At 33.1% G+C, this 12,818-nt stretch overlaps 1 protein-coding gene across 1 annotated transcript in view; it reads left to right on the top strand.

Annotated features, from left to right (window-relative positions):
• AGMO (alkylglycerol monooxygenase) overlaps positions 1–12,818 on the top strand; it is a 330,629-nt gene that overhangs the window by 173,177 nt on the left and 144,634 nt on the right. Inside the window, exons 12-13 of the mRNA XM_049642280.1 lie at positions 1,332–1,414; positions 11,646–11,751. Coding sequence (XP_049498237.1) covers positions 1,332–1,414; positions 11,646–11,751 — 189 coding nt within the window. The remainder of the gene's footprint in view (positions 1–1,331; positions 1,415–11,645; positions 11,752–12,818) is intronic.

Genomic DNA, 12,818 nt, shown 5'->3' with positions numbered 1-12,818 from the left:
TTGGAAGCTTTTAAATCCCTTTCAATTCCGGGTACCATCCAAGCATACGATACTGAATAGAGAGGTGTTGTAAGTTGGCTGTGAGGTCAGGCTTGATGTATAAGGCAGTGTGGAGAGGGGGTATTGGACGTGAACAGTGTTTGTGATTGATGGCTTTTGCTTACTGTTTAAAACTGTGGAGAGATGCAGTTTTTGTAGGTATATATATTAGTTAATAAATGAGTTGAAATTACCTCTAGGTATTTCATGAAAAAGCAGAGAAAGAGTGTTTGCATGTTTTGATAACTCTATTAGCCACTTTGCTGTGTCACACTTCTGGTGTTCTCATTAAGATGCAACATAAACACCATCAGTGAGTAGGGGAATCATTCAAGGGGTGCGCATCCGACTTCTTGCTTTTACATATCCACTCTCACATGAAAACAGTATTCATCTGACCCTAAATATTAGCTCTGCAACCTCTCTGCCCCTGACTGTTTAGGTTTGTTGCTCATATTTATTCCACCATTGTCATACTTTGAGGTCAGGGAAATGTATTTTGAATTTCAGAGGTGTCATTTATTTCTATGTGATGATGGAAAAGTTACCTTATTCTTATATGAAGCAGATATAATGATACCTTATCTGTAAGGTTGTTGGGACTAAAGAAAAGAATTGAAATATATGAAACATATAACATAGAAGCTATAAAATAGTAGATGCTCAATAAACATTATTATTAAATTTTGACATGTAAACAAAATGCATAATTCATTTATAATTATGATTAAAATGTTTTATTACAATAATTGAAAAGATAACCCTTGGCATGTACATAGGAAATCTGTAGATTTCATCAAATATGAATATATATTTGTGCAATATGTTTCATTTATGTGTTGGCACGCATAAACACGTTCTGCTTTAAATATTTTCTGTATTAAAAACAGTGTTGGGTTTGAAACCACAAAGAATTTGTGATAATAAAAATAACTATTGGACTGTGCTATTTATTCATAAAAATGTAAGTGATTTCTCCATATGTGGGGCACAGGTGTTTCAAAGAATTATGACAGTCATACCTTTAAAGGAGAATTTTTAGAAAGAATATTTTAAACAAAATAGTTCTGTGGAAGTGTCCACTTCATTCTCCCAAGCGTTCAGCAAGATAATTAAATGACATTAAGGAAACCAAAATGTCTACTGCATAATTAGCCTTTTTGAAAAATGCCAGTGACAAATGGTGTAATATAAAATAAAATTTGAGGCTGGTTTTCTTGACAGCTTTAAGTTCTAATGTTCTTTTTGATAACTCTCCTAAAGAATCTTTGGTCTCTGTATTTTCTTGACAGGCACTATCACAAGTTACCCTCCTTCTGAGGGTTTGCTTCATTATTCTGACATTGACCTCCATTGGATTTCTTCTGGATCAAAGGTAAGAAGTGAGATTCTTTCCTTTTGTGTAGTTTATAATGTTGTCTTAAAAATATATGTGAAACTTCAACATTCATCAAACATTTGTTATTAAAAAATAAAGTTGAAACTATAATTTCACAGTATGTTGTTAAACAGTGTAGTTTATCCAATTTTTAAAATCAAGAATGCATTTACAATCTAAGCCTTTTAAATGAGATTTAGGTTTTTTAAGGTTATTAAAGAAAACTTATAAGTGTAATGAGTAATTTGGCAAAACATAGACCATAACTCTGAGTAATTAATAAAATATGAAACATATTGGGTACTTTTCCTTTGCCATTGAACAGTTCACATATATGCCAGAATGTGTGTGCTATGTACTTAAAGTGTATGTCCTTTCCCTCACACAGCATATTTAAAGAATCTTGCTTTAAATACTACCCTAGTGAGAAAATGCATTCACTTGCACAATTTTAAAATGCATTTATGGTAGGAAGTATGTAGAAAAATACCTATTCATTATTACTTAGAATTTATCAAATATTAATATTAACACTAATACCTATATTTATGCACTTAATATGTGCCATGGAATATGTTATTAATTCTTACAACAATGCCCTGAGATAAGAATTACTATAAAGCCCATTTTATAGGCTAAGAAAGTCAGACAGACAGATAGTAAGAGATAGAACACAGTAGAAACCCAAGCAATGTGACTCCCAAATTCACGTATTCTACAGTTTACATATACGGTAACTTGGTGAAAAACTGCAAAACAAAACAAAACAAAACAAAACAAACTCAGTCATTCTTGAGATCTTATCTTTGTTGTAGTGTAATTGTTTAAGTAGGTAACCAATACCATTACTTTCAGGAAATTGTAAAAATAAAAGTCCAGGAAACACATGCTTAATTTATATTAAATATTATGTTGCTTTCCCAAGGAATGCTTAATTGGTGTTCTGGAATAACAGCAGATTCTGGAGTTTTATCAATCACCAAATCATCAAGATCAAAATGAACATACTGGTTAATGGGATGGTTTAGAACATGCACCTATAAACACTTGTGTTTATAATTTATTTTTGGGGGGCTCTCTATCCCTACTTTTCTAGACTAGAAATAAAGTACCTACAGAGCCATGAACTAATAAAATGGAAAAATATGTCACAGTTCCCTCTGAAATAATTAACCCAGATCCGAAGAATCAGGATCTCACATTTTAAAGATAATAATTCTATTGGTTGCATATACTTATGAGAGGTAGCAATAAGCTAATACCAATAGTATAGTTTTTTGTTTTGTTTTGTTTTGTTTTAGAGAGAGTATGCGTTGGGGAGAGGGACACAGGGAGAGAGAGAAAATCTTAAGCAGGATCCACACTCAGTCTGGAGCCTGATATGGGGCTTGATCCCATGACCCTGGGATCATGACCTGTGCTGAAACCAAGAGTCAAACACTTAACCAGCTGAGCCACACAAGCACTCCAAGAAAAGAGACTTTAAATCAAGACTGTAACAGGAAACAAGGAAGGGCAGCATATAATAATAAAGGAGACAATAAAGAGGACAATTGAACAATAAGATGTAACAAATGTAAATATTTATGGACCCAACAGGAGAACATTCAAATACATAAAACAAGGGTGCCTGGGTGATTCAGTTGTTTAAGCATCTGACTTTTGACTTTGGCTCAGTCATGATCTCACAGTTCATGGGGTTGAGCCCCGCATTGGATCCTGTGCAGACAATGCAGAGCCTGCTTGGGATTCTTTCTCTTTCCCTCTCTCTCTCCCCTCCTCCACTCATGCTCTCTCTCTCTCTCTCTCTCTCTCTCTCTCAAAATAAATAAGCTTTTTAAAAAATTACAAAAAATAGTTAATAAAGGAATTAGTTGCTAATAATACAATAATAGGGGATGTTAATATCCCATTTACATCAATAGATCATAAAATGGAAAATCAACAAGGAAACAATGGCTTTGAATGACACACTGGGACAGATAGATTTTACAAATGTATTCAGAACATTCCATCTTAAAAGAACAGAATACACATCCTTTTCAAGTGCACATGGAGCACTTTCCGGAATAGATCATATATTAGGCTACAAAAAAAGCAACAATAAATTGAAAAAAATTGAAGTCATACTATGTACCCATTCTGACCACAATGGTATGGAACTAGAAGTCAACTACAAGAAAAAATCTGCAAAAAACACAAATACATGGAGGTGAAATAATATGCTATAAACAATGAATAGGTAAAGAAATAAAAGAAGAAATCAAAAAGTGCATAGATGGCACAAAAACACTCAGATCATTGGAACAGAATAGAGAACCCAGAAATGGACCCACAAATGTATGGCCAACTAATCTTTGACAAAGAAGGAATGAATATCCAATGGAATAAAGACAGTCTCTTCAGCAAGTGGTGCTGGGAAAACTGGACAGCGACATGCAGAAGAATGAACCTAGACCACTTTCTTACATCATACACAAAAATAAACTCAAAATGGATGAAAGACCTCAATGTAAGACAGGAAGCCATCAAAATTCTCGAGGAGAAAGCAGTCAAAAACCTCTTTGAACTTGGCCACAGCAACTTCTTACTCAACACATCTCTAGAGGCAAGGGAAACAAAAGCAAAAATGAACTACTGGGACCTCATTAAAATAAAAAGCTTCTGCACAGTGAAGGAAACAATCAGCAAAACTAAAAGGCAATCGACAGAATGGGAAAAGATATTGGCAAACTACATATCAGATTAAGGGTTAGTATCCAAAATCTATAAGGAACATATCAAACTCCACACCCAAAAAACAATCCAGTTGAAGACATGGGCAAACGACATGAATAGACACTTCTCCAAAGAAGACATCCAGATGGCCAACTGACACATGAAAAGATGCTCAACATCACTCAACATCAGGGAAATACAAATCAAAACCACAATGAGATACCACCTCACACATGTCAGAATGGCTAACATTAACAACTCAGGCAAAAGCAGGTGTTGGCGAGGTTGCTGAGAAAGAGAATCTCTATTGCATTGCTGGTGGGAATGTAAGCTGGTGCAGCCACTGTGGAAAACACTATGGAGGTTCCTCAAAAAATTAAAAATAGAATTACCCTACGACCCAGCAATTGCACTGCTAGGTATTTATCCAAGGGATACAGGTATGCTGTTTCAAAGAGACACATGCGCCCCAGTGTTTATAGCAGCACTATCAACAATAGCCAAAGTATGGAAAGAGCCCAAGTGTCCATAGATGGATGAATGGATAAAGAAGATGGGATGGATATATATATGATATATATATATATATATATATATATATATATATATATACACACACACACACACACACACACACACACATACACACACACACACACACACACACACAATGGAGTATTACTAGGCAATCAAAAAGAATGAAATCTTGCCATTTGCAACTACGTGGATGGAACGAGAGGTATTGTGCTAAGCGAAATTAGTCAGAGAAAGACAAATATCATATGACTTCACTCATATGAGGACTTTAAGACACAGAACAGATTAACATAAGGGAAGGGAAGCAAAAATAACATAAAAACAGGGAGGGGGACAAAACATAAGAGACTTTTAAATTGGGAGAACAAACAGAGGGTTACTGGAGGGGTTGGGGGAGGGGGGATGGGCTAAATGGGCAAGGGGCATTAAGGAATCTATTCCTGAAATCATTGTTGCACTATATGCTAACTAACTTGGATGTAAATTTAAAAAATAAAATTAAAAAAATTAAAAAAATAACAAAGGAATGAAAAAAGTGAATGGAAAGAAATAAATATCAAAACTCAATGGTTCAAAAACCTTTGGGATGCAGCAAAAGTAGTTCTTAGAGGGAAATTACAGCAATACAGGTTTACCTAAGGAAGCAAGAAAAATCTTAACTAAACAACTTAACCTTGTACCTGAAGGAGTTAGGAAAACAGCTATAAACAAACCTAAAACCAGCAGAAGGAAGAAAATAATAAAGATTAGGGCTAAAATAAATAATACAGAAACTTAAAATCAATAGAACAGATCATTGAAGCCAGGTGCTGGTTCTTTGAAAAACCAATAAAATTGATAAACCTCTAGCCAGATTTATCAAGAAAAAAGAAAGGACTCAAATAAAATCACAAATGGGAGAGGAGAAATAACAATAATACCACAGAAATACAAACAATTATGAAAGAATATTATGAAAAAGTATATGCCAACAAATTGACCAACCAAAAGGAAGTAAATAAATTCCTAGAAACATATAACTTCCTGAAACTGAATGAGGAAGAAATAGAAAATTTGAACAAACTAATAACCAGCAAAGAAATCAAATCAATAATAAAAAAAAATTCCAACAAACAAAAGTTCAGGTCTAAGCTTCCCAGGGAATTCTACCAATCATTTAAAGAACTAATCCCTATTCTTTTCAAACTATTCCAAAAAAAAAAAAAAAGGAAGAGGAAGGAAAGCTTCCAATTCATTCTATGAGGCCAGTAGTATTTTGATAGCAAAACCAGATAAATACTCCACCAAAAAAAAGAACTACAGGCCAATGTCTCTGGTGAATAAAGATTCAAAAATATTCAAGAAAATACTGGAAACAGAATCCAACAATACATTAAAAAAGTGTTCACCACGATGAACTGAGATTTATTCCTGGATTGCAAGGGTGGTTTAGTATTCACAAATCAATCAACATGACATATCATCTCAGTAAGAGAAAGGATAAGAACATATGATCATTTCAATAAATTCAGAAAAAGCATTTGACAAAGTACAGCATCCATTCATGATAAAAACCCTCACAGGTGCCTGGGTGGCTCAGTTGGTTAAGTGTCTGACTCTTGGTTTCAGCTCAGAGCATGATCTCATGGTTCATGCTGACAGTGCAGAGCTTCCTTGGGATTCTCTCTCTCTCCCTCTCTCTTTGTCCCTCCTGCATACGTTCTCTCTCTCACTCAAAATAAAGAAATAGGCTTTAAAAAAAGTGTCGTAAAGTGATAAAAATAGAGGGAACACACCTCAACATCATTAAGGCAACCTACAAAAGACCTGCAGCTCATATAATCTTCAATGGGGAAAAACTAGGAGCTTTCCTTCTAAGGTCGGGAACAAGACAAGGATGTTCACCCTCACCACTTGTATTCAATATAGTACTGGAAGTCCATAGCAATCAGACACAAAAAGGTATAAAATGCACCCACATTAGTAATGAAGAAGTAAAACTTCCAGTATTTGCAGATGACCTAATACTCCATATAGAAAACCTGAAAGACTCCAACAAAAAAACTGCTAGAACTGATAAATTCAGTAAAGTCACAGAATACAAAATCTATGTATAGAAATCTGTTGCATTTTTATACACCAATAATGAAGCAGCAGAGAGAGAAATAAGAAAACATTCCCGTTTATAATTACAGCAACAATAATAAGGTACCTAGTAATAAACCTAATCGAAGAGGTGACACAGACCTGAATTCTGAAAACTGTATGCTGATGAAATAAATTGAAGATGACACAAAGAAATGGAAAGATATTTTAGGTTCATGCTTTGGAAGAACAAATATTATTAAAATGTCTATATTACCTAAAGTAATCTACACATTCATTGCAATCCCTACAAAAATACCAGTAACTCTTTTTTTATAGAACTAGAACAAACAATTCTAAAATTTATATGGAACCACAAAAGGCCTTGAGTAACCAAAGCAATTTTGAAAAACAAAGCTAGAGGCATCACAGCTCTGGACTTCAAGTTACGTTACAAAGCTGTAGTGATCAAAGCAGTATGGTACTGGCACAAAAATAGACACATAGATCAATAGAACAGAATAGGAAACCCACAAATAAACCTATAATTATATGGTCAATTGATCTTCAACAAAGCAGGAAAGAATATTCATTGGGAAAAACTCATCTGTTCTATAGATGGTGTTGGAAAAACTGGTCAGCCACATGCAAAAGAATGAAACATACACCATACACCAAATAAATTCAAAATGGATTAAAGCAATCTATCAATTGATGAATGGGTAAAGAAGATATGATATGTATTACATATATGTAATGACATATATTATATATGTAATAATACATATTCCATATGATGATATATATAATGATATATTTTATATGCATATAATGGAATATTATTTAGCTACAAAAAAGAGTGAAGTCTTACTATTTGCAATGACATGGATGGAGCTAGAGAATATAATGCCAAGAGAAATAAGTCAGTCAGAGAAAGACAAATACCATATGATTTCACTCATATGTGGAATTTAAGAAACAAAACAAATGAGCAAAGGGAAAAAAAGAAAGAGGGAGAGAGACAAACCAAGAAACAGACTCTTAACTATAGAGAACAAACTGATGGTTTCCTGAGAGGAGTGGAAAGTGGGGATGGGTGAAATAGGTTCTACGGGTTAAAGAGTGCACTTGTGATGAGCACTGGGTGATGTATGGAAGTGTTGAATCACTCTATGGTACCCATGAAACTAATATAACACTGCACGTTAACTAACTGAAATTAAAATAAAAACTTAAAAAATGAGTAAAATATCTCTATAGAACATTGTCAAACTATTGAAATATTATGAAAAATAATTTAAATAAATGGAGAGATAACAATATTCAAAGATTGGAATGCTCAGTCTTATAAACATTACAATTCTCACCAAATTGACTTACATATTTAATACAGTTGGAATTAAAATTGTAAAAAGGCTTTTTCTGGAATTGGGTAGGCATTTCTAAGACATACGTATATGGGAATGAAAAGGACCTGTAATAGTCAACATAGTCTTGAGATTTAACAAAATGGCAATAGTTGCACTACTGGCTATCAAGATTTATTATAAAGCTACAGTAATTAGACATGCTTTATTGGCACAAAGATTAAAACAGAGAACCTAGGAAATATCTATATATATATATACATACATACTTGATTTGTGACAAAGGTGTCCCTGCAGAGCTATGGGAAAAGGCTGTCTTTTCAATAAATGGTCTTGGAAACATTGGATTTCCACATAGGAATAAGAAAAATAAACTTGACAAATATTTCACACCATAAAAAGTTAATCCTGGGGCCAGGGGATTGTAGATTTACAAGTGAATGGAAAACCAATATTCCAGAAAATAGCATAGTAATGTATCTCTATAACCTTAAAGTAGGTAAAAATGTTAAATGGTACACACAAATCCCTATTCCTAAAGATAAAATTGATTACTTAGACTATAATAACATTAAGAAAGTCAGTTCTTCAATAATTAACCCTCATTAAGATAGTAAAAAATAAAATCTTCAAATCAGAGATGCTGTTTGCAAATTTTATGAGTAGAAAACACCTTTTATCCCACATGACTATCATTAAAAGTATTGACAGTCCCTACTGATGAAGGGCTCACACACTGAGGGGAGAGTTTATATTGTGATAACTAACTTGAAATACTGAAGATTTTACTAAATTTCAACATATAAACAATATTACCTGGAAGTCTAAAGGCACGGAAAAGAATGTTCAGACAGCATTTTTCATAATAAACAAGTGTAGCCAACAGTCCTGATGTCCTTTACAAGGCATATCAATGCATGAATATCAGCATATTCATGCAATGAACAGTATACAAGAGTGAAAAGCATGACCTGCTGCTATATGCAACGTCAAAGAAGCATCTCATTAACACTAAGTGAAAGATGCTAGATACACACAGTGCATACAATACAATCCCATTTATTAAAAGTAAAAAGAAACACCTATACAGGAACTTTTAAAAATTTATGCTAATGTGGTAAAAATATAAATTTAAAACAGAGCAAAGAGAATATGATTATCATAAAAGGGTACTGATTCTTTCTGAGATAGAGGGAAGGTAGAAGTACTGAGGAGGTAAGAGTTCTCTTTGGGGGTGCTGATATTGAGTGATGGTTGCAAGGTTCTTGATTTGTTAAAAATTATCAAATTGCACATTTCTGTTTTATATATTTCTTTATATGTAGATTTCTTCTCACAATATAAAAGATTAAAAGCAAATAATAGAATATAATTAATAGAAATTAATTGTGTTTTACAATAGAAATTTTATGGACTACCTTGGTGGCTCAGTCGGTTGAACATCCAACTCTTGATTTCAGTCAGGTCATGATCTCATGGTTGTGGGACCAGCCCCGAGTCAGGATCTGCACTGGCAGTGCAGAGCCTGCTTGGGATTCTCTCTCTCTTTCTCTCTATTCCTCCCCTGCTTGTGCCTTCTCTCTCTCTTTCTCAAAGTAAATAAATGAACTTTAAAAAAGTAAATAAGATAAAATAGAAATTTCCTTTTCTTTCCCTTGGAACCTACCCAGATACCAATTTTAAAAAATAGCTTATACCAATTATGTAGCATTATTTTACAAGGAGAAAAATTTTAATTTGATTTTATATCTTATTCACAAAAAGATAAGTCACATTACTTGAATACAAACAAATCAAAAATTGTTAGCCTGTTTTAACTGAGTTTAAAAACTTGAAAAAATGTTCTCTTCTTTTGTATAAAAATTTGTATTCAGTTTTACAGAAACAGTCATAATTAATAGATGCAGAACAGAGGTGCCTGGGTGGCTCAGTAAGTTAAGTGTCCAACTTCGGCTCATGTCATGATCTCATGGTTCATGAGTTTGAGACCCACATTGGGCTCTGTGCTAACACCTCATAGCCTAGAGCCTGCTTTGGATTCTGTGTCTCCCTCTCTCTCTGCCCCTCCCCTGCTCACACTCTCTCTCCCTCTCTCTCTCTCTTTCTCAAAAATAAATAAACATTAAAAAAATTAAAAATAGATGCAGAAGAAATATTTAAGTTAAATAAATATACTACTTTATATTTTCTTCACTTTTTTTCTTTATACCATTATAATCTAAATTAACTAAACAATATGTCTGTATTATGAGATTAATTCAAGAATATTTTAGTCACAAAATTCACTTGTCATAACAATACTATTTACCTGTTACAAAAAATATTTATCCAACAAATGAATATCATAAGAAGCTTATTTTATGCTAATAAAAAAAGCTGTTCATTCCAATCATTACAAGATAATTTGTAAACACTTACCTGTGCTTGATATTTGATACATAAACATGCTTAGTTCACTTATTTTAGAGTTTGAATTTTAAGAATACCATGCATACAAAAAATGAACATCACAAAATAGATAACAAAGGACTATAATTGTGCTACCTATCATATTAGGCACAATCATACATTATCCGTTTTCCCAATATTTCAGAAATTGACAGTTCATTATTTTAGAAGAGTTAAAATCTTCCTTACAAGTCATTTTTTTCTCTTTTTTAAAATATTTTTTATTTTGAGAGAGAGAGGGGGGTGGGCTGAGGAACAGAGAGAGAGGGAAAGAATCCCAAGCAGGCTCCATGCTGTCAGGTCAGAGGCTGACATGCGGCTCCATCTCACAAATCGTGAGATCATGACCTGAACCAAAACCAAGAGTTGGAAGCCTAACCCACTGAGCCACCTAAGCACCCCTGCAAGTCATTTTTAAAATGAATGAAGTAAAAAATAAATAAATGAATGAATGAATGAATGAATGACTAAATAAATAAATAAATAAATAAATAAAATGAAGTATGGGGCGCCTGGGTGGCTCAGTCGATTAAGCGGCCGACTTCTGCTCAGGTCATGATCTAACGGTCCGTGAGTTCGAGCCCCGCGTCGGGCTCTATGCTGACAGCTCAGAGCCTGGAGCCTGCTTCAGATTCTGTGTCTCCCTCTCTCTCTAACCCTCTCCTGCTTGTGCAGTCTCTCTCTCTCTCAATAATAAATAATCGACATTATTTAAAAAAAAAAAATGAAATGAAATGAATGAAGTATAAAAGTATTTAGTGAGTGGCAGGAGTCTCATTTACTTTGGATCCTAGAAATTTAGTTCTTTGATATTTTATTTATTAATTGAGTGTATGCTTCATCCTAACTCATCAGTGCTCAAACTAAGCAATAGATTGATTAGGAGCTGATTTTCTTTAAAAAGAAAATGCATTTTATTTCTTAGTGTGATGGCTGTTTTCAAACAACTTCAGAGGCACATGCTCCTTAAATACATTAACATACTGTGTATTTCTTGAAAATTAGAAAAAAATGTGTTTCATCATATGAATTATAACATGTAAACCTACAAAGAACATATTAAAGCTAATACATGTCAATGATACTTATTTCAGACCTAAGGCAGCTGTACTGGAAACTTTCCGTTGCTTGGTGTTCTTAATGTTGTGTAGATTTGGTCATCTGAAGCCTTTCACTCCTTCTTTGTCATTTGCTTTTGAGGTAAGACATATTTTTTTAGGTGGCTTAGCACAATTATACAGCTATCATATGTTTAATCTTTTCATTCAACAATGTTTTGTCTATTTATCTTGTGACTAGTACTTATGGGAAACATTTACCTATTCATTTACTTACCATACCATATTAATTGTGTCACCTGGAGCTAGTTAATATTGTGGAGTTTCATTTTTCTGGTGTTTAAATATGTAGTGATATCATTAACCTCATAGACTTGTTGGACAAATTATATTACGTGATGTTTATGAGGAAAAATTCAGTCACATAGTTGGCTTTCAACAAGGAAACAAATAATTTTTTAAAAAGTTTTCGGCAGAGATCCTGCCATTTGAGATTTTTTCTTCTTAGGTTTTTAAGGTGATTAAAACATCTTATCAATTGCCCACAAAAGATAATGATTCTATAGAAATAAAATCACTGATGTCACTGAGATTTTTCTACAACTGAAAAATTTAAGTTATAATTTAACCTTCTGTGTTGATTAAAACTTCTCTTCCAAGAACTTCCAAAAGCTTTTGGGTATATATTTATTGTTTCAGATCTTAGATGCGTGTTAACAAAATCTTTATTCTTATCACTAAAGAGTTAATGCACATAACTTTATTATTTTAAATTAAGGTTTATATTGTTTAACTTTGGTGCTGATCAGCCTGCCAACATGCCCAGCATATGTAACCTTATTTAAGCATGAAACATAAATGCAAATATTCTCCCAGTATTGATGGAAAAACTAAAACAGGCAGTTTTATAAATTAGTAATGACCGTAAATTGGAACAAGCTCTTTGGAAAACAATTTGGCACCACCACAGAAGGCATATGAATATAAAAATGAGGAAGGGGAAATTTATATATACATATATACATATACATATATATCTGTATGTATATGTATATGTATATATGTGCATATATATGTTTATATATACACTTTATAAAAGTTTATATATATAAGTTTATATATACACTTTATATGTTTATATATATATAAGTTTATATATATATACATACACATACGTATATACATATATATACATATATACATATATGT

The sequence above is a fragment of the Panthera uncia genome, chromosome A2 (genome assembly GCF_023721935.1).
Source record: "Panthera uncia isolate 11264 chromosome A2, Puncia_PCG_1.0, whole genome shotgun sequence".
NCBI lineage: Eukaryota > Metazoa > Chordata > Mammalia > Carnivora > Felidae > Panthera > Panthera uncia.
Note: the sequence above shows the minus strand (reverse complement) of the source record. Positions and strands in the feature narration are given on the sequence as shown.